This window comes from Saimiri boliviensis, chromosome 2, assembly GCF_048565385.1.
Source record: "Saimiri boliviensis isolate mSaiBol1 chromosome 2, mSaiBol1.pri, whole genome shotgun sequence".
Taxonomy (NCBI): Eukaryota; Metazoa; Chordata; class Mammalia; order Primates; family Cebidae; genus Saimiri; species Saimiri boliviensis.
The window spans coordinates 198,604,037-198,627,496 of NC_133450.1; the positions used below are offsets into that span (position 1 = coordinate 198,604,037).

The following is a 23,460-nucleotide window of genomic DNA, read 5'->3' on the forward strand; positions in this document are numbered from 1 at the left end:
CCACTTCCTAGTTTTGTGATCTTGGGCTAGCTTTTTAACTTCTGAGTTCTGAATTGTTTTTCAACTAATAGGGCTAAATTAATACCTACCTTTAAAAGCTATTAAAAGAATTATAAAGAAATCTGCAGTGTCTGGCAAACCGCTCTGTACATAGTAGATGCTCAGTGAATGATAACTATTGTTTTGTTTTGTTTTGTTTTTTTTTTTTTTTTTTTTTGAGACGGAGTTTCGCTCTTGTTACCCAGGCTGGAGTGCAATGGCGCGATCTCGGCTCACCGCAACCTCCGCCTCCTGGGTTCAGGCAATTCTCCTGCCTCAGTCTCCTGAGTAGCTGGGATTATAGGCACGCACCACCATGCCCAGCTAATTTTTTTTGTATTTTTAGTAGAGACGGGGTTTCACCATGTTGACCAGGTTGGTCTCGATCTCTCGACCTCGTGATCCACCCGCCTCGGCCTCCCAAAGTGCTGGGATTACAGGCTTGAGCCACCGCGCCCGGCAACTATTGTTAATATTATGTTCATGTGGCTTTACATCTGCCTTTGGCATAAATCCTATCAACTTGTATTTTCCTGATAATCCCATATAACAATTTTTCTGTAAGATTGGTATTTCAGATCCCTCCTGGGTAGAAGCCGTATCCTGAGTGTTGGTGATAAGAAGCAACCCTGGCCTCAAGAGCACAGGTACAAAGCCTATTCTTTGGGGAGAAAGTTTGTGGGGTTAAAACATAACACTTAATGGAATTAAGTCTCAAAGACCAGGCTTAGGCAAGGAGACAAAGTCCTAGACTTTGTATATGGCCAACTGAGCACCTCAGCCTAGAAAAAGCTCCAGGAAGGAGGACAGGGACTGGGTATTGAGGGTCAGCTAAGTCTTAGGTCTTGAAGAACAGAAAATTTGAATAAATGAAGAAAGAAAACATTTATAAATTACAGGAGTCAGTAAATTCACAGAATAGGCTTTATGGGTCAGTGAATAAGACCATCTGCCATATGGCTAAATAGTGAAAAACATGACTGGAAAAGTGGGCAAGGGGCCGGGCGCGGTGGCTCTCACCTGTAATCCCAGCACTTTGAGAGGCCGAGGCGGGTGGATCACGAGGTCAAGAGATCGAGACCATCCTGGTCAACATGGTGAAACCCCGTTTCTACTAAAAATACAAAAAATTAGCTGGGCATGGTGGTGCGCGCCTGTAATCCCAGCTACTCAGGAGGCTGAGGCAGGAGAATTGCCTGAACCCAGGAGGCGGAGGTTGCAGTGAGCGGAGATCGCGCCATTGCACTCCAGCCTGGGTAACAAGAGTGAAACTCCGTCTCAAAAAAAAAAAGTGGGCAAGGAACAGACTGCAGGGAATGAGGGGACTGAATATTCTGCTGCGAAGTTTGGATGTGAGAGAGAAAAGTTCTGACTAGGAGCATCATGCCTTCAGTAAACGCTTCTGGCCTGGTTACTGCTCACCGGCACTGTCCTAAGGGCTGAGGTTCAATGAACATCCAGGAAACTCCTTCAAGGACGAAGCAGGGATTTCGGAGAATCCAAATTCACTGAGACTAGAGAACCTAGAATCCCACTAGTTGCAGGGACAGAGGATAGAAACTTAGCCAGGTGGGCATAGGACCCTAGGTGGATTAAGGTCACACCTAGGAATTCTCAGTCAGCACTACATATGGGCACAAGGAGCCCAGGATCAGGAAGCGCTTGAGGCCAAGTGAGCAGGGCACAGTTCGGAGATGGTCTGGGAAGTGGAGCTCAAGAGCAGCATTGCAAGCCACAGAAAGGAAGTACGATAGGACAAGGCATGGTCTTATCCAGAGAGTTCCAGGGAATTACAATAGGCCTTTGAGAGCCAAGACAAAAGCTCAGTTTGATGAATTGATGCCGGAGAGCCAGTGAGATTCTAGACTAGGTAAGACGTGAAGGCAATTTTTGGAACACAGCAGAGGAGTGGAGACCAATGGTCAGTGCTAGGGCTGGGCATCACAATTCAGGCAATGTGAGAGATGTGAGAACAAGGCTGGAGCCATTTCTACCCCTGTCGCTTCAGTTAGAAACTAGGACAGGATAGATTTTTCACATGGTGATGCCCTGGCATAACTGGAAGCTCGGGAGAACAGAAGCCAGGAAAGGAGATAAGCTTAGTGGCGATTTTAAATTCGGGGTCTTAACTTAGTCCTCATTGCCCTATTGACTGTTCACCTCTGGAGACTATGGGCTCCAAAGGGTAAAAAGCAGTTGCTCTGGTTGTAGTAGGAGGGTAGTTTGTGCTAACAACTGACCTTCTACCCTACCTCTACCTCTACGAGAAGGCTTGGGACTCCAGTGGCTTTCTGGGCCATACTAAACAAGGCCATCTTGTCTTCACTGTTCCTCATTTCCACCCAGACAGATTCTGCTGCCTGGGTAAGAGAGCTCAGGTAGGAGAGCTCTGGCTGATGAGGCCTGGGCAAGCCTGTAATCCCTGCAGAGACCATAGGGACAGTGGGTGGGAGGGGAGCCAGACACAGCTTGTATCTTGTTAAACCAGTCTGCATCAGCTACAGTGTGAGTCTCAGAAACAGATCTGAAACCCCAGCTGGTAACCTGTTTAGTTCAGGCAATGTGCAAATAAACCATATCCCCGCCAGCTAAAAAGATACCTGTGCTCTTGGGTAGTGAGAAGTATCTGTTATGAAAAGCAAAGGTAACAAGAGTAGTGGAAAATTAAGGCTTCCTCTGTGTGTGTTTTCTTATTGGTTGCATTTGAGGTGACAGCCTCTAATTTTCCTAAGCACAGTGGGGCCTCCTGGAAACATCTGCTGGATTTGAGGAGTAAGGGGATGCCTCCCTCATCCTCCAGGTGTGTGTATTTGGTTTAGGGTTTGTCAGTCTGAGAAGCTGAGGGCTCTGGGCAGCTTGACCTGGCAGATTTCCCCCAGTTGCCTGAAAAGCAGCCTAGAGGGCAGAGGCCCCTCCCCAGCTCTATCCTGCACCTTCAATCTCAGCGCCTGGAGCTGTGGCCTTTTATTTCAAGTCTGGTCCCCAGGGAGCTGAGTGGGAAATGAGGACAGCTGATAAGCCTGACAGTATTGACTTTATGGGGAGTATTCAATGAATTTACTTTCTGCAAGTAGGCTGCACCCTTATCTGCTGCCCACAGAGCATCTAAATCCTCATCTAAGGGACCCATTGATGAGTCATGTCCCTTACACAAAGACCAGAGAATAAAGAAGGAAAGGGGAATTACACCAGCCCTTTCTTTTCTCCAGTACCTGGTCCTGCCCACCCCAAAACCTCCCCTTGGTTTCTCCACTGTGCTTGGGTTTATTGGCTGAAAATAGAAGCACTCACAGCTCCAGACCTATGGAGTCAAAGCCAAGCCAGCCTGGTCTTGGGAGGTCGACAGCTGGGCACACCCAGGGCTCTGTGTCCCTCTAATTGGTAACTATGGGAGGCTCACTTGAAGTAGTTGTGTCCACTGCTTTATGCTGCAATAGTCAACATTTGCTCTGGACAGAAATACCCTCATGGCTTTAACACCAGGTGTCTTGGAGATGAAATGTGGGTATTACCAAGGGGTCCTGGGTCTGGGGTGCTGGAGAGTGGAAGTTATATGTAAGAGAAAGGCCTGATGCTCAAGAGAAGTTTTTCTTTCTCTTCTGGCTTCTCTTTCATCCAGTCCTGGGCTTTGTTTCCAATATTAGAAAAATAAAAATAAAAACTTTCTAGCAGCACAGAAACTAAGTAATTTGAAGGAGAGAGGTGGGAGCCAGAATGCTGGATTCGGCCTATGAAAGAAAAAAGCTGAAAGTACCCTCTGGCAGAAGTTAGAGGCATGTGTTTAGATTTGCCGTCTAGCTTTTAGATAGAGTTTTTTGGTAGTAAAAATAAAATGAAAACTGTGTATTGAGTAACTATGGTTCCATTTGATGACTATCAGCACTGTTTTTTAGTATTTACTCCAAAGCACTAACTTTTCATACATTAGCTCACTGAATCTTCACAATAACCCATGAGATGATATTTATAAGTTATAGCTGAGACGATTGAGTCTGGAATAAGTTAAGTAACTTGCTTAGGATGACAACTATGATAGTATCAAAGCAAGGATGCCAACACGAGCCAGTCAGCCTCCAAAGCCAAGGCAAAGGTCTCTCTTAGCTGCCACACGAAACTGCCTGCTATTTGGCATTTTTCAATAGCCTATCTCAGTCCATAGCCAATAAATGAGTATTTATCATTCCCGTGTTATAGGAAACAGGCTTAGCAGGATACCACTACCTGTCTAAGGCCATAAAACCAGTGTGTATCAGAGACTCTGGTCCAGAGTCTAGCATCTCTCCTTCTCTGTCATGACTAAGAAAAGAACCATTTTTGTCACCAAAAATGGCAACAAAACAACCAAATCTCCCTTTACTTATGAGAGAAGACAAAAGCTCTTACCCCTCTGGTGCATTGCCCACTGCTCAGGCGGAGATGCTGGCCATATCAGTGCATTTCTCCCTTCCAAGTGCCCTGGTTTCCTGTGTCACCTGCTTTCTTTCACCTGCTGCTACTCGCTTGATAATTATCTTATTTGAGGGAGGTTGGAATGAGGGAGGCGGGAAGAGCCTGGGAGGATGTGAGCTATTCACTGAGTTGCTCTGTGGGCCTGTGAATGGAGTAGTATGAACATCTGTGAGAATTTGCAGCTTCTGCAGGCTCTGGAAAGATGTATGTCTAAAGACCACTAGTAAAACTGAGCCAGCTATATGCTTGTTTCTTTAAGTATATGTTTTACTCTTTGACTTCTTTGGGAGAAATATTTTTTTTGTTTAGGATAACTTGTTATGTAACTTTATATTTAATATTTATAATTTTTCATATTGAATAAGAAAACTTGGGTGAAATGCCTAGCATGACACCTAGAACTTAAGGTTGAATAATAGGGGCAGAGGATTCAGTTCCTGGCCCAGAGTCAATGCTTAATGTCAGCCCCCTCCTCAAATCAAGCTGTCATCTCCTGCCTGCATTGCTTTCATAGCATCCTAATCAGGCCCCCCACTGCACCTCTTCTCTTGTTCTCTCCATGTGGCAGACAAGACATTCTCTCCTTCTTAAAAAACAACCAAAAAATAATAATAATAACCCTTCCATGGCCTTGGAAACATTTACCTCACAGAGCAAGCTATGTGTCTGCTGATAGAAAGCAGGGCAGGCTGGAGGCAGCTGTCTGAAGAAATAAGAGCTTTCTTGCATTCATTCAACAAATGTCTGATCAAGCAGCTTTTATGCACAAGTGAGCACAATTCCTGGAGTCTAGTGATTAAGGAAACTAAGTCTTTGTCCTCATGAAATTTATAATGTAGCAAGTAAACTAGAATGAGATTTGTTTTGAAGAATTCAACATGGAGGTAGGGTCTCCTTTAAAGAAAAAAAGTTGAAAGAATTGAAATTTATCAAAAAGAGTTTCTTATGACCAAGAGTCACTCCCACGCACCCACAAATTAATGTAAAGAGTGGACACAGTTTAACTTGGAAAATGCAAATTCAAAAAGGGTTGTAATATTAATATAAAAAAATGAAATTCTTGGTAAAAAGCAAGACAATTTATAGTGATATGGGCTACAGTCCTCTAAGTCAATAAAAAAAACTTCCATGCTTCTTTATGCTTTAAAAGCAATTCATCAAAAGATGTAAAGATCTAAAGCAAACACTCCTGGAAAAACAAAAAGAACAGACACAGAATAGTAAAGGGAGATTTTCACACAGTGCTCTCTTGAACAGATCAAGTAGATCAAAACTTCCAAGAAAATAAATTTATTTAATGAATGTGTAAAAGGACATTTTGCCATTCAAACAGAGAATGTATCTCCTTTTCTAGTACCCGTGAAACATTTATAAAATTTGAATGTATGTTTTACCAAAGAGGAAAGAAATGCTCAATAAATATCCCCAAGCAAAGAACATACAGGGCATATCTTTCACTATAATGCAACAAAATTAGAAATTAATAGCAAATGGTTGCCAAAAAACACAAGAAGAACATTTAAAAACACTTTCAAAAAAAAAGCAACAGACATTAGAAACCAATGACAATGATACTGCAAATGAAAATACGATATCCCCAAAGGTATATCAGAAGAAAGTTCACATCCTGGAATGCTTTTCTTACTAAACAAGAAAGATTTAAAATAAATAAGCATTCGTTTTAAGAGTGGTAGGGTGGAGAGGAAATAAACATAAATAAAAAGAACAGATTTAATAGAGATTTGGTAGAAAGTGTATTTGAAAATCATAAAAATGATAAGCAAATCCCAGAGCTAGTTTTTTTTTAAGAGCAATAAAATGGACAGACTTTTGCAACAAAGATCAAAATGAGAGAGAAAGAAGTCATAAACATATAACATGAGGCATGAGAAAGGAGATGAAACAAATACAGAGATTTTTTTAAGTAACTGAATATAACACTGTTCTGATGAATCTGAAAATGTCCAAAATTATATGTCAAAGTGCCAAAATTAATTTAAGGAGAGACAGAACACAGGAAGGAACAAAACCTACCTAGAAGGATTTACTAGTAAATTGTATTAAATATCAAGAACCAGCTAATTAATCTGTTTAATAAATTAATGGATTCATGCACAATAGGTCGATGAAAGAAGGGGTGAATAAATGACTGGATAAATGGAGAGATGATGGATGAATAGGGGCCTCAATACATAGAATTGGAGATTGGTAAAGGGTCAAGAATGGAGGAGGGAAGAAGTGCGTTTTAAGAGTGGCAAAGGCTGATGCTTGACCTCCAGCCAAAACAATCTTGGCCCACACCCACTTAGGATGGCAGAAATCCCTTCCAAAAGTTCCAAGTTTGGGCCATGGCTGTGGCTGACTCCTGTAATTCCAACACTTTGGGAAGCCAAGTCCAGAGGATTGTTTGAGTCCAAGAGTTCAAGATCAGCTTGGGCAAGATGGTGAGATCCTGTCTCTACTTTTATGAATAAAATAAATAAATAACAAAAATCCCAGGTTTGGTCTTTTCCTGAAACTGACTACCCCTGTATACAGGACTAGAAGGCCAGGATTCACAGGCTAATCCAGACAAATCAATTAAACCAGGAGAACCAGAAAGCCTGACAGTGCCCAAGCTCTCCTAGTGAGCTGCCCTTCCCTCCCCAGCCCTCTGTTTCCTTCCCAGGAGCTCGCAGGTGCAGTCTCTCCAGGGGGCGGTGAGAGCCATGAATAGTAAGGGTTTTAGCTCAAGCACACAGAGGCGTTTAGCTGCCCAAACCTAATCCCCTAATAATCGGCTTATGTAAATTCCTACTTCAACCCCTTCCCCTGCAGGTCCTAGCCCCCAAATTCTCTACATTGGGAGACTGGCATAGGAGAGGACCCATCACTCTGAAGGATCACTGCTAGTGGAATGATGCCCCAACGATTGTTCCCCCGCTTCTAAAAGTATAAAACCAACAATAGCATTTAAGAACATTTTGAAAGGAAAAAAACATCAATCCTGCTCCCAGTATGTCAACACAATCATGCTCCTTTCTCTGTGTCCCCTGTCCTTTCTCTCGGTCCATGTCCACTTGCACACAGATCCTATTTGACAGCTTGTCTCATTTAGCATCACACGTTTCCAATCTTGCTGCCCTATTACCACAGTTCTTTTTCTCAGCTGTAAAATATGCCATTGAAAAAAATACTACCTTACGGTTTTTGTCTAAGGTGAAGATTAATACTGGTTATTGCTTTAAAATATAACATTTGCTGTATCAGAATTGCCATATAGGTAGAACAGAGGAGCAGAAAGAGGAGCAAATCAGGGAAGTTGACTGCAAACTTTAGTTTTTTGTTGTTTGTTTATCGAGATGGAGTCTCACTCTGTCGCCCAGGTTGGAGAGCAGTGGCATGATCTCGGCTCACTGCAACCCCTGCCTCAAGCAAAACAATTCTCATGCCTCAGCCTCCCAAGTAGCTGGGATTGCAGGTATGCACCACCATACCTGGCTAATTTTTGTATTTTTAGTAGAGTTGGGTTTTTACCATGTTGGTCAGGCTGGTCCCAAACCCCTGACCTCAGGTGATCCAACTGCATCGGACTCCCAAAGTGCTGGAATTACAGGCATGAGCCACCACGCCTGGCTTTATGTTATGTTTCTAAAGATCCCTTTTGACCAACTAATTTTCTCTAATCCACCCTCCAATCCATCCTCTATACTGCCACTAGAATGAGTCCTGTGACCTGTAACTAAACATACTGTTCCCATGTTCAAAGCACACGGTTGTATTTGCCTGGGCTGCCCTCTTCTCCACTCCTGCACTTGTATTACAATTCCTACCCAGCCTTTACCACCCTCCACCAGCCACCCAGGCCGTCAGATCCCCTGCCCTGGACACTGCGCTTCAGATGGCCCTGCTCTGGCCCTCCTGCAGTGCTCACCCAACCCCCATGTCCTACCTTCTAGAACATACTCTGGGTATCTGGGACCCCTGAATTTCTGCTCAAATGGCTGTGAGCCCATTTCCAGGGCCTAGATAGGGCTATTCCTGAGGCCCATGTGGGCTAGGAGTTCACATCATATTCACAGGGCCCTGCACAGAAAAGGCCAGAGCTAGCGGGTAGGAAAAGAATGGGTGGGGATGGAGTCTCCATTTGTACCCTTGTCATGGGCCCCACAAATGTTAGAGCCACCCTTGCTCCAAGGCCTAGTTTAAATGCCATCCATCCCATGAGTAACCTCTGATCCGCCAGCTAGAATCTTCTACTGCTCTATCCCTAACTCTAATGTAACACTCTCTCACATGCAGGACTGTCTACCTTATATTAGTCACATCGTCATGTCTTCTCCCTTCCAATAGTTAGTGCCTTGAAAACAGATACAGAGCTTTTCTCACCTTTAGGCCCACCTCCCATCCTACCCCACTCCCCGCCTACCACCATAACCTAGCAATTTATCCAACACACTTTAATTTATAATAAAACTGTATTGTTTGTTTTAGAGGTGGGTAAGGTGGGTGGTGGTGTGACAAGCAACCCCAAAGTCTCAGTGACTTAAGACAGTAAAGATTTATTTCTCACTCATGTTGTATGAGGGCTATGGATGGTTGTGGGTTTGCTCTGTGGCATCCAGGCTGCACAAGCAACCCCAAATATAACTTACTCATGGCTGAGCCTATCCAGCAATCCCAATCAGCGTCTTGCTCTGTCCCCAGGCTGGAATGCAGTTGCATGATCTTGGCTCACTGCAACCCCTGCCTCCCAAGTTCAAGTGATTCTCCTGCCTCAGCCTCCCAAGTGGCTGGGATTACAGTGGTGCACCATCATGCCTGGCTAATTTTTTATATTTTTAGTAGAGACTGGGTTTCACCATGTTGGCCAGGCGGGTCTAGAACTCCTGGTCTCAGGTGATCTGCCCGCATCAGCCTCCCAAAGTGCTGGGATTACCACCATGCCAGGTCCAGCAACCCCTTGTAAAGCTCCATCATGAGCAACATTAGGGCTGTTCACATTCTACTGGCTGATACAAGTCTTATGGTCAAGCCTGGCAATAGGGCAGGGAGATATAGTCCCACCACTTACAGGGAGGCGCTGTCAATCACATGGCAGTGAATGGGGCTATATAATCCTCTCCCAGGGAATGGAGCCAATAGTTGTTAACAATAATACAATGGACCACAATAAAATCTACAATATACTGACTGTGTGCTAGGCATACTGCTAAATGCTTTACCTACTTTTTTCTCATTTAATCCTCACAATTCTGTCTTTGTCCCCATTTTACAGATAAAGAAACTAAGGCAAGCATACATTCTATAATTTGCCTAGGATCACATAAGTGAATAGACAAGGAATTACCAGTTGGGTAATGTAACTCCAGAGCGCTTTGCTCTTATCCACTAAGGTGTAATGCATTTGTGAATTTATTGTGCCAGATCCTATACCAGATCTTTCAGAGAGAGTGGTACCTAGGAATTCATTACTTATTCATTCATTAATCAACATTTGATGAACACCTATTCACTGGGAGTAGATGGGGTGGGGAAGAGGCAGAGAAGATAAGTAAATATTACTAAGCAGGGAGGAGTGTTAAGAATAAAGCAAACAGAAGGATGAAGACTCTGTGTGTGTAAAGAAATCATTTTACTTTTTTTTTTTTTTTTTTTTTTTAACAGACAGGGTCTCACTATGTTGACCACTGGAGTGTTGTGACTATTTACAGGTGCGATCATAGTGCACTACAGCCTCAGACTCCTGGCCTCAAGCTATCCTCTTGCCTCAGCTTTTGGAGCAGGTGGGGTTACAGGCTTACTAGCACACCAGAGAGGTGGTGCAATTTTAGATATTGTGGTTAGAGACTTCACTGAGAAGGTGATATTTGAGTGAAGACCTAAAGAATGTCAGCTCCTTGAGCGTGAAGACTTGTATCTGTTTTGTTTGAAGTTGTGTCCCCAGCAACTAGAACAGGGCTTAGCTCATGGTAGGCTCTCAATAATAATGTGTTGAATAAATGAAAGGAGGTTAAGGAGGGAATCATGTGGCTATCTGGGGGAGGTGTTTAAGGCAGAGGAAACAGTCAGTGAAAAGGCCTGGTGGAAGGAGGGTGTCTGGTGTATTCCTGAAACAACAAAGAGACCAGAGTGGCTAGAACTGAGTGAGCCCCAGGGAGAAGAGACAGGTCAGAGGGGTAAAAGATATGTCTGAGCCCCTTACAAGAGCTTCAGCTTAACCCAGTGAAATGGAGAGCCACTAAGGGGTTTTGAGTGGAGAAGTGACCAGAATCTGATTTGCGTTTTCATAGCATCATTCTGGATGATCTTGGAGAACAGACAGGAGGAGGCAAGTGCAGAAGCAGGAAGACCCGTTAGGCGGCCCCTCCCTCTCTGGGCACTGTGGACGCAGGTGGTTAAATTCGGAACCCTGCCCAGTACAGTGACTGAAATTCTGCTGTGCATCTTAATCTCCTGAAACACTTAGGTTTTAAAAATACAGATTTTGGACCACACCTCTACCCCCCAAAAACTCCTGGTTTCGTGGGTCCGGGTCGTGGGTGTTGGGATCCTCCTTCCCCACCTGCGATTCTGAAGCAAGGGGTTCCTGAACTCCACTTGGAGGTTCACTGAGGCTTAGTGAACAACTGATGAATTAACAGTGGATACCGACTTTCCCAGGTTTTAATGTGTTGGAGAAGGAGGTGGGTAAGCGGCTCCCCCAGCCCAGGTATGTGGCAGGACTTTACCGCCCCCAAGTCTCACACAAGGCGGGGCTCTCTTTCCTCCCTTGCTTCCTTTCTGGAACACAAGAGGGGGCTGATCCGGGAAGCCAGCGCGCGGGGAGTGGGGAGGAACTGGTGGGAGTCCCCATCGGGAAGGGGCCCCCAGGGCCCGCGAGACAAAGGGCGGCGTCCTATAAAGGCAGCGGCGGCGCGGTGTCCAGGCGAGGGCGCACACGGCCGGCGAGGGCGACGGCGACGGCGCGGGCTCTTGGCGAGGAGGTGCGTGGACTCCGGGGGGACGTGGGCGCCACCAGGGCAGGGCTCGTGGGCCTGCGGGTCTCTCGCTAAGCCACACTCACATTCACCCGGGAGAGCAGGGGAGCGGCGGAGACTTGGTAGCAGCCACCGAGCCAATTCGGTGGGAAGACCCGGGGACTTTCCGCGGGGCAGGGGCAGTGGCTCGGCTCCGGGGGTGCCAGGCCGACTCTCTAGCGTGATGCCGGGAACCTCCTGTACCGCTCCCGGCAGCGCATCTCCCAGAGCCCTTCAAGGAGCTCGCGCGTCTCGGAGCCACTCCCGGATACCTGGCAGTTTCGAAACTTCAGCCACGAGATGCTTTCCCGGACTCCCGAAATACTTAGTAGGCAAGGCAAGGTTTGCAAGGGGGAGCAAACGTTGTAAAAACAAAAAGAAAAAGGCCTAGAAGTGCAGCCGGCAAGGGAAGAATGTTGGGCCGGTTGGGCGGGGTATTCCACATGCGTCCAGGCTGCGAGGGGCAGGTGTTGCGTGCATCTTCGAACAGGTGGTTCCCCCAGTGTGAGGCTACTGTGAACCGCGCCAAAGAGCAGTATTCATACTGTGTGCTGATTTAATATATCAACATGCACAGTTGTGTAAGTGAGAAAAGTAACTTGCATAATACATATGGTGATTTTAAAGGTTGGGGGTGTAATACACCAAACTGGCTGCACCTGGGGAGTGAGACTTGAGTAGCTAGACGGGTAGGGAGCCTTTTCTGCTCTACTTTAGACACATGTGTACGCTTGATATGTTTATTCTTAGATGAGCTTGTTACGTCTATAATAACTTGAAAAGGCAAGCTGTGCCTAGTGTTGGAGGTGAAGCACTGCTCCCCAATCTAACTCTATAAACCACCTTTCGTATTGAGTATTTTCACTTACTTTCAAGAGAAAGGTGAAGGAAGAGACAAATGCACAGGACCAAACGCCAGGAAGAGACATTTAAAGCGGAATGTAGAAAGAGCTGTATGTGAGTGAATGCCTGGGACAGCCCCCTTTTCCCCACCGCCGCCCCTTTTCGTGTCCAGGAACCCCGGGCACAAAAAGTAGCAGCTCTTGTTAGGGGCATTGGTCACCTTCTTAGGGGACTGTGTCCTCCTTTTCTCTGCTAATATGTTACCTTCAGTAGCAACAATATAAACAGAGAATTTATGCATATCCATGTTCCTGGTGTTTCTACCTGACTTTCCTCCAACCTAGGCATTCTTAACCTGGGTACACAACCCCCATCCACCCAAGGATATGTAGATGGAATTCAGGGGTTCTATGAATTTGGCTGGAGAAAAATTACACCTTTACTTCCACTAACTTTTCATTGAAATATAGCATTTCCTTTATGAATATGGGTAATAAATTACGGTAGCATTAGCCATAGCAGTGAATTTGTGTAGATATCGTAAATACACGCATTTCATGTCACAGATGTTGCAGATCTTTTGAAAACATCACTTACATTCACTTTTTAGAGATTATCGTAATAAAACTAGTTATTTAATGGGTTAAAAATGAAGCACATGTATTGCTATATTGTATTTTAAGTTATTTTAACAACTACTAAATATAATTGATTATTTTCTGTGTCTATATATTTTGATTTATGGACTTAAAAAAATTGTGAGATGGGAACCAAAGCATTTTTACTTTATGTATTTAAAATCATTGTTCTGAAAAGGAATCTGTTCCTAGGCTTCCCCAGATTGCTAAAAGGGTCCATGGTACAAAAAACGTTATGAACCCCGACCTGGCAGGAGTCCTCAATGGTGATGTAAATGCGTCAATATCCAGTTCTGGGACACAGGCTGTACCGCTGATTCCCTGTGTAGCCTAAATGCTTCGCCTCTGTTTTGGCATCTATCAAATATTCTTTGATTTTGTGGCATTTAGTGTATTTTTTTTTTTTTTTTTTTTAGCTCTTACGTTACTCTGAAATCATGATTAGCAGCAATCAGTCCTTGCAACTGGAAAAACACTAAATGCAATTTTCCTTTGATTTAATAAGTACTTGACTGATTTTCCAGTGACCTCTACTTTGAGCTTTTCCAGCTTGTTAAATCACTGATTTCTGTTTCCCCTGTGGAGAAGGAGAGGAACACACTTGAGGATAAATCAACAAGGAATGATTAAGCACCTCCTAGGATGGCACACTACATTTTAGAAGCCAGTCTTCTCTGTTTTCTTCTGTCTGTTTCTAGTACAATAGGATAGAGCCCTCTTAGAAAAGAACACCGCAGTTAGTTTACCCTGCCTAATCTTTTTTCCTCCCAGCCTGAAAAAGACCCCCCATGGGACTACGGTTGACTTAGTGAATGAGCTAAACCCTCTTTTGATGAGAGAAGCGTGAATGTAACTTTGCTCCTACAATCCTGGCCAGTGTCTGTGTGAACAAAACTGGATCGTTTTCTACCTTAAAATCCCCTTGATTCAGGTTCAAACTTTTACATTTTAGATATACTTGGGTATAGTTCTGACAACATTCATGTTTTCATAGTAATACCAGAGGTCAGGTTATTCAGAAATGACTTAGGTTAAATAAAAGGCAGTGGGGCTGGGCATCGTGGCTCATGCCTGTAATCCCAGTACTTTGGGAGGCTGAGGTGGGTGATCACCTGAGGTCAGGAGTTTGAGACCAGCCTGGTCAACATAGTGAAAAACTGTCTCTACTGAAAATACAAAAATTAGCTGTACGTGGTGGCAGGTGCCTGTAATATCAGCTACCTGGGAGGCTGAGGCGGGAAAATTGCTTGAACCTGGGAGGAAGAGGTTGCACTGAGCTGAGACTGCGCTACGGGAGGTAGAGGTTGCATTGAGCCAAGATTTTATGATTGGCCACTGCACTCCAGCCTGGGCAACGGCAGCAAAGATCTGTTTAAAAAAAAAAAAAAAAAAAAGGCAATGGGCGGGGCATTGTGACATTTCGGAGTAGAAAGAGGTCTTGGGGATCACCTGGCCCACCCCTTTCAGTTTTGGAAGGAGACCTGGCCTGCCTGGGAGCCTGCTGGAGTTCCTGGTTAGCTGCTGCTGCTCTGCTCCTGTAGTCCCAGTGCTTCCCTCACACATCAGAACAATCAGCCAGCCTCTCAGCACTCACCAGCCAGCATTATACCTGGTTCAGTAAGTGTTGGTCCCAAAGCTTGGAGTGCATAGTATTGTGATTGGTCCGTGGGTCCAACTGGGAATGTCTCCACAGAGAGAGGATGTGGGTCCAAGCAGGCAGTGGAGGGAGCCGGAAGCCATGCAGTGACCTTGGGCTGCAGTTCTTCCAGTTGGCCGTGAATTCGCAGCACAGCCCTGGACTCTCCAACTCAGACACAAGCAGGAGAGGCAACAGGAAAGGAGCTGGGGTGCGGAAATGTCCTGGGGGCACTGAGATGATTGAAAAATGCAATTGGTATGGTGGTTGGCCTGTAATCCCAGCACTCTGGGAGGCTGAGGCAGGAGGATTGCTTGAGGCCAGGAGTTCCAAGCCAGCCTGGGCAACATAGTGAGACCCTCTCTCTACCAAAAATAGTTTTTTGAAAAAGCACAAAGAGAAAGAAAAATGCTTTTCTTTGTAACAATGATGCTTTCCATGTGTATAGGGAAGAAATTGCTGCATTTATTTAGCACCCACGTGCCAGACACTTTATAATGCATTTCATGTAATCCTCACAAAAGTCCTGCAGATGGCTGTATCTCCCATCATTTTCCAGAGAAGAAAACCGAGGCTCGAGAAGTTAACCGATAACTAGGAAATTGAGAGTAGAGAGTCAAAGCTGGGTGTTTCTGCTCTAAAGCCCATAGTATTTAAAACATTTTTTTCTATTATGAAGCAAATAATACATGAATAATTTCTTATAAAAATATAAAACAGCTGGGAGCGGTGGCTCACATCTGTAATCCCAGCACTTTGGGAGGCCAGGGTGGGCAGGTCATGAGATCAGGATATTGAGACCATCCTGGCCAATGTGGTAAAACCCTGTCTCTACTAAAAGTACAAAAAAATTAGCCTGGCATGGTGGCACATGCACCTGTAATCCTAGCTACTCGGGAGGCTGAGGCAGGAGAATCGCTTGAACCTGGGAGGCAGAGGTTGCAGTGAGCTGAGCTCATGCCACTGCACTCCAGCCTGGGCAACAGAGTGAGATGCCATCTCAAAAAAAATACATACACACACACACAGACACACACACACACACACACACATATATATATACATATATTTACATATACACATATATATGTATGTGTGTATGTGTGTGTGTGTGTGTGTGTATATATATATATATGTATAACAATATTAAAGCATATAGAATAAAACACCATGTCTCCCTTTTTTCTCTTCTCCCAATCTACTGTCCTCCCCCAGGGAACCACTGTTGACAGTTTGTCCTGAATCCTTCCAGGTTTTTGCTCTGCATACACACACACACATACACACACACACACACACACACACACACACACCCATTCCTGTAAAGTGAATCAAAAGAGCACATAAACAAAGCTCAGACCTTCTCTACTGCATGATAACTTCTTCATTAGGAAGAAAATGATAAATTACAATGTTTACTTTTCTCTGTTTTATTTGTAGAGATAATAATTATTAATTTTTTGTTGTAGTTGAGACAGAGTCTCACTCTATCACCCAGGCTGGAGTGCAGTGGAGTGATCTTGACTTACTGCAACCTCCACCTCCTGGGTTCAAGCAATTTTCCTGTCTCAGCATCCTGATTGGCTCTGACTACAGGCATACACCACCATACTTGGCTAATTTTTGTATTTTTAATAGAGACGGGATTTCACCATGTTGGCCAGGCTGGTCTCAAACTCCTGACCTCAGATGATCTGCCCGCCTTGGCCTCCCAAAGTGTTGGGATTCCAGGTGTGAGCCATAGAGCCCGGCCAATCATTAAATATTTATTGAGCCTTCACTATGCACCAGTCACTGAGCTAAGGTGCTTTATGTGCATCATTTTATGTGTCCTCACGATGATGCAGTACCCCTGAACTGACCTTTACTTATGGGGCATTTGAAACACAGAGAGGTTAAGTAGATTGCTGAAGGTCACACAGCTAGGGGGAGTAGAACCAACAGCCAAACCAGGGTTCTGGCCTTGGAGCCTGTGCTCTTGACCAGCATGCATACGGCTCCACTGATGGCTGAATTCTCTGAAGACTCCTGTAGAGTCAGGGCTTGGTGGAAAGGAAAGATCTGACCTGCTCTTTAAAGAAATAGGTAAGTAGAGAGTGGGGAGGAAATGCAAGGAACAGAAAATGACAATGTGCAAAAGGGTAGAGTTGAGAATATTCATGAGTCTTTGGAAAACTAGAAAGGGCTCCGTGCCCGGGGGAGCTGAGCGTAGGGCAGGCAGCAGACCAACAGCACTAAGCCGAAATACCAGCCTGCCTGAGGCTGGCCTTTGGCTTGTTTGCCAGTGCGTCCCAAGCGTTCCTATAGCACATGTTAGTCCAAGCCACCTGAAAAAAAGCGGCCCATGCCTCTAAGAGTGAAAACTGGCTGCATAATACTTGGCAGTATATGATGCTAAAGAACTCTTCTAGACTTGGGAAGGTCATCCAGTGCAGTCCCGAAGAGGCCCAAGTATCTTCTATGGAATCCACACCAAATGACCACTGCCACCTGCCCCTTGTCTTTTCATTTTTGTGAGACTAAACATCCCAACAACCGGGTTTCAAGACCCTTCATCACTCTGTTCTTCCCCTCCTAAATATAGTCCAGTCTGGATATTTCCGTTCTTACAGAGAGGGGCTGAATCCTCTGGGTGGGTTCTGCCAGCTAACAGGAGAGCTGTATTGTCTTCTCCATTCCAAATGTTATTTTATCAATGAAACCTAGAATCATTTTCTTTTTTTACTTCATTCTGAGAATACACTTGATTCATACTCAACTTTCTGTTGGTGGCTGGGTGCAGTGACTCATGCCTACAATCCCAGCACTTTGGGAGGCCAAGGCAGGCAGACGACCTGAGATCAGGACTTCAAGATCAGCCTGGCTAACATGGTGAAACTTCATCTCTATGAAAAACACAAAAATTAGCCAAAGATAGTGGCAGGCATCTATAATAGTCACAGCTACTCTGGAGGCTGAGGCAGGAGAATTGCTCGAATCCGGGAGCTGGAGGTTGCAGTGAGCTGAGATTGTGCCATGGCATTCCAGCCTGGGTGACAGAGTGAGACTCCATCTCAAAAAAGAAAAAGAAAAAGAAAAAAAGAAAACTTTCTCTTGGCCAAACATATATTGTATTCACACGTAAACTCAATCAATATTGTACCTGATTCCGAACAGTTAGGAAGGCTTGGTTATAAAGGAAGAAATAGGAGTATTGGGGCAAAGCAGTCTTTTGATTGGAGACTTCAGAATAGCCAGGGAGAAAGGCTGAAGGGTGTTGTTCTTACCTTCCCCTCTCTGCTACATTTTCTTCTCTTGTCAAAAAACTTGAAATTGAGGAAATGAATCTCCTAAGCTCTGGGTCGAGAAAATCTAACATCTCAGGTTCTTGGCAGGACACGTGATACCAATCAGGCCTCTTATAAGATGTTGGCCCTGAGGGCCCTTTTTCTTTCCATCTCAGGAACTCAGACATGACCAGGAAGATCTTCACAAATACCAGGGAGCGCTGGAGGCAGCAGAATGTCAACAGCGCCTTTGCCAAGCTGAGGAAGCTCATCCCCACTCACCCTCCGGACAAAAAGCTGAGCAAAAATGAAACGCTTCGCCTGGCAATGAGGTATATCAACTTCTTGGTCAAGGTCTTGAGGGAGCAAAGCCTGCAACAAACAGGAGTGTCTGCTCAGGGAAACTTTCTGGGGCTCTTCCCTCAAGGACGTCCCCTGCCGGGCCTGGAGGACAGGACTCTGCTTGAGAACTGCCAGGTTCCTTCACCTGGCCCAAGCCACCACATTCCTTAGTGTGGCTCTGGCTGTCATCTCCCCGGGCAGCACTTGCTCAGAAATCACTGGCTGTGGACAGACGTTTGCACGGTCCAGAGTTGACTTGATGATAACTCGTGAAGCATGAATTTAAGCTTCCTGGGAGGTGGCACAGGGACAGCTACAGGGAGCTGAAAGGAGCCATGAGGAATGTCACTGGTGGGCTGCCCACCAGCCAGGGATGTCAGGTAGAGCAGCCTACCTCTGCCTATTTTAAGTCCAGGTTCTGCATAAGACTTTTGGATAAAAAATTCTAAGTAAGAAAAAAAAAAAGGGTTGAAAATCACTATTTACTCTATGTCTTCAGTTATAAGAAAGAAGTTTTCTCATAAGGGATCTCAGATGAATAAATTGAATATGCTTCCTTCAGAACATATTTTAAAGTTTGTTTTGAAAAATGAGATGTGGTCAAGGGTGAACAAAATCTTAAGATTGATGGGCTGGGCGCAGTGGCTCATGCCTATAATCCCAGCACTTTGGGAGGCTGAGATGGGCAGATCACCTGAGGTCAGGAGTCTGGCCAACATAGTGAAACCCCCATCTCTACTAAAAATATAAAAATGAGCCAGGTGTGGTAGTGCGCACCTGTAATCCCAGCTACTCGGGAGGTTGAGGCACGAGAATTACTTGAACCTGGGAGGAGGAGGTTGCAGTGAGCCAAGATCATACCACTGAACTCCAGCCTGAGCAACGGAGTGAGACTCCCTCTCAAAAAAAGAAAGAAGAAGTTTTCTCATAATGGGCTGCAGATGGATGAGTAGCATATGCTTCCCTTAGAACAGATTTTGAAGTTGGTTTTGAAAAATGAGATGTATCTGATCAAGAGTGAACAAAATCAATCTTAAGATTGATGAATAGAAAGATAACCCCTGCAGAAACCAACCTGGGAGACTTGTGGGAAAAAGCTGCGGAGAAAAGACACCCCCCTCCAACCGCCCCCAGCTAAGGGGTGGGGATTACAGGAATGCAGCAGATATATGTGAAAAAGTTCTGTATCCTTTTAACTCTGTGGAAATGTGAGGTGCTACTTGTGCTGAGCCATTTGTACATAAGTGATTACTAAAGCCAAATAGTGAATTATATCTGTGAGAAGAAAGGACTGGACAATTTATGTGTTAGAGTTCAGTTTTCTTATGAAAAACAGTTAGCTGAAATAAGTTAGCTAAAGCCTTAGTTTCACATGTCATGCATTAAAACTTTCCACTCAGCCTGAACTCCTGCTGATTTAAGACCTGTAAAATTCAATTATAATTATGAAAATCCAAACATTACCATTTAACGACTCATTTAGCAGAGAGCTTAGTTTAAACAAAACATTTAGAGTAAACAATAGAAATGTAATACCAGACTCTAATGAACTAAGGAATTTGTAATTTGTCTTCTTTGCTATGGAACATTAGCTTGGAGGGCTGGTACCCAATCAGTTAATGAAATGGCACAGATCTGACAGAATCCATCACCATATGCCACCCTGATGATACTTGGAGTCAAAGATAAATCCCATAGTTGAACCTGGAATACAAATAATGTCATTTGATTATCTCTGGGACATTTTATTTCCCCGAACTTCTTGACGGTGCATTGGTTTTAAAACCTTCTGAACCATACGTAGGAAATGGATGGATTTGAGATTAGGGATTTCCAGTGTATATACAATGGAGGAATTTAAATTTCCTGCCACTCAGAAAGATGGTATTTTATTTGTGAAAAGTTGAAATGAGCCTCCCTGGTCTGGTGATCGGAAGAAAGCTGGATAAAACTCTTACAATCTAATTTCCCTGAAATAGAAAGGTCATTGTCATTAAACTCAATACAGCATTCGCACTTGTAATACAATGGAGTTATTTGAACCAGTAAGTTTTCCTTCTAGGCCCTTTATTTAAACTGCATTCGGTAAATTTCCCCATGGACCCTGCATAGTCCAGAAAAACACATAAGCAAAGAGACCAAAATGGTTTCCCTGAATGTGCTTTTTTTTTTCTCTCCTCACTATCTTATGTGGACACAAGCTTACCCCCAAATTACTGGGTGATAGTATATTTCAAAGTTTTGATGACAGTTGTCAATTAACATTACTTACTCTCTCATCTGAAATTAAATCAAAATAATACTTTTTACAGTATTTTTATGTTAGCTTTGTTTTAACATATTGCTAAGGAAAGCAAGAGCATCTCTTTGCCAAAATATAGGATTTTGCCACTCTACCCAGGATGAGTCCACTTTTCTGCTGCTGGGGCCATGATCTTGGACAAAGAAGGCCTTTCTACTGAAATTAACAGAGTGCTCCTGAAAAGTCATGAGGAGATTGAGTTCTCATTAAACTATATGAGGGGGAAATTATTTAAAGAAATGTTGCAAAAAAATCCTATACTAAATGAATAAACATTTAAATCATTAATCTGTATAATTCACCTCCTAAATGATTTCTTTTGCCTGCTTGCATTTTTGTACAGCAAGTCATGTTTGGTTAAAGTGGCTGTTAAGCTGGGTGTGCTGGCATGTGCCTGCAGGCCCAGCTACTCGGGAGGCTGAGGCAGGGGGACTGCTTGATATCAGGAGTTTGAGGCCAGCCTGAGCGACATAATGATGGCTATCTCAAAGAAAAGAAAGAAGGAAAGAGAAAAAAAGGTGAATGTCAAAAAGAAAACATAGTCAAATGTGGACCAAAACCTCCACAAGGTGACTGGAGACTGGAAGCTAACTCAAAAATCATTCTAGAGTCTTCTCTGATGTCCTGTACTTAAGGCTTAGTGATGGCAGCAGCAAGAATTAATGATTCAAAAACATTGTAGTTCACTGGATGGTACATCCGTTTATAGATCATTTGAGCCCAACAGAATAGTTTCAACAGATTATGTAACCTATGCTACTCTGTAACTGAAACAAAAGTGTTTGGGGGCAGGCATGGTGTCTCACACCTGTAATCCCAGCACTTTGGGAGGCTAAGGCAGGCAGATCACCTGAGGCCAGGAGTTTGAGAACAGCCTGGCCAACATGTTGAAACCCCATCTCCAAAAAAAATTAGCTGGGCGTGGTGGCAGGCGCCTGTAATCCCATCTACTCAGAAGGCTGAAGAGGAAGAATCACTTGAACCCAGGAAGCGGCAGTTGCAGCCCAGCAGAGAGCAAGACTCCATCTCAAGAAAAAAAAAAAAAAAAAAAAAAGAAATATTTGGTCTGCTATGGACACCCCTCGAAACTTCCAGAAACCAGGTATAAACAGGTCCATTGATTCATATAGATTATTTGATGAGCTGTGGGATAATGCCAGCCCCTTATTTTACAGAGGAGAAAATGATTCTAGAGGGTTTTCAAGTGACTTTCCAGAGGCCACATGCGTAGTTAGTGGAAACCCAGGACCCAGATCCAGGTCTGCAGACATTGTTTAGACTTTCTACAGCCCTGTTCAGCTACCAAGTATTTTAGGACTGGAAATGAAAAAGCACCTTATCATTATGCTTGTCTCTTTTCTATAGCATTCAGTTATCTTCTTCATGTGTCTTCTTAATGAAATTCAATTATTGTGCTTTGTAAAACTTGATTAGATATATCAACCAAAGATTTTATTTTTTGATGTTTTGTGAATTTTTAACCATTGATTTTAATTTGTTATTTAACTGTTAATTTATTGCAAATAAATTATTTAAGAAAAGAAATTGTTGTTTTCATTTAAAGAAAAATTTCATAAATTTACTAAGCATATTCACCCCTTCTCTCATCTCCACAGCCACTGTCCTGGCTTGGACACGTGCCTCCCACCCCCCACCAGCTCCCCTGTGGTCTTCAGTATAGAATAAAACCAGCGTCACCTGAAATCAGTCTTCTTCCTCTTCATGTCACTTTTCTCACTGCTCCCTAATGGGCCTTCTCAAATCACAGCTGTACTACGGCCGTGATCACTTCTCTGCTACAAAACCTTCAGTATCTTATCCACCTGATTGCCCACCGGAGCAAACCAGGCCCTCTGCCGCCGGGCCCCAGTGTGTCCTTCCCTTCACCCTCCACGATGCCTATGTGTATTGTACATGCCAGTGAAACTACTTTACTTAAAGATCCCCAAACATGCCCACTCTTTGCTGCTTCTGACTTTACTCCTGTGATGCCAAATGCTTGGATGAATGCTCCCGTTCTCACTTCTACTCACCCCTCCACCTGCGCCAAATTCCACATGGCTGATCCTTTTTCCTCTTGTTGGAGTTCAGTGGCACCATCACTGCAGCCTCAAACTCCTGGGCTCAAGGGATCCTCCTGCCTCAGCCTTCTGAGTAGCTGGGACTACAAGTGCATGTCACCACACTTGGCTATTTTTTATTTATTTATTTTTTTTGTAGAGACAGAGTCTTGCCATCTTACCCAGGCTGATCTCAACCTCCTGGGCTCAAGTGATCTTCCTGCTTCAGCCTCCCAAAGTGCTGGGATTACAGGCATGAGCCGCTGAGCCAGCCCATGGCTGATCTTAAACACCATCTCCTAGATTTCTAGTACTTAGTCTAATCTCTCCTTCCTCAGAATCCCCTTATGTGCTTTATTATCCTCATTTCTTCTACCTTATGTTATAGACATCTGTGTGTATTCTGTTTCCCCTAAAAAGCTAAAATCTGCTTGAGTTCAGGAAGAGTTTCTAATATTTAATCCCTGCCAGCAGCACTGCAACTGACCCCTCACTTTTAAAATGTGAAAATTTATATGACGACTGACTCTGTTAAGAGTGCTCTTTTAGCTTTCTCTAAAAGATGACATTGAAATGAAACTTGAACAGGCTGAATTTTTCTGAGAAACCCAAAGTCTAATGTTCTTCTTAAAAGTTTTTCTCATAATTCCTATTCAAGGACACCCCTGGCAGCACCTGCCTTCGGAGGTTTCATCACCTAAGAATGGCTTAAGATGGCCAAAATAAGTGTACATTATGCATGACTGGCTTTGTCCCTAAAAAGGCAAAAGACGAAAGGGCTGGGAGAATGTACAGCTTAACTGCTGACCCACAGGGCAAAGGTTAATCAAAAGTCACATCCTTAAATAAAAAGGTCAGAGATAAGGAGGGAATCTAAAAGTCCAATG

General features: G+C 44.1%; 1 protein-coding gene across 1 annotated transcript; it reads left to right on the top strand.

The window, feature by feature from the left end:
* Positions 1-495: 495 nt before the first annotated feature.
* Positions 496-21,976, top strand: TAL2 (TAL bHLH transcription factor 2). The gene is made up of 2 exons (XM_074395123.1): positions 496-686; positions 18,046-21,976. Exon 2 carries the CDS (start codon positions 18,056-18,058, stop codon positions 18,380-18,382), a length of 327 nt encoding a protein of 108 aa, XP_074251224.1. The 5' UTR covers positions 496-686; positions 18,046-18,055; the 3' UTR covers positions 18,383-21,976.
* The last annotated feature ends 1,484 nt before the right edge of the window (positions 21,977-23,460 follow it).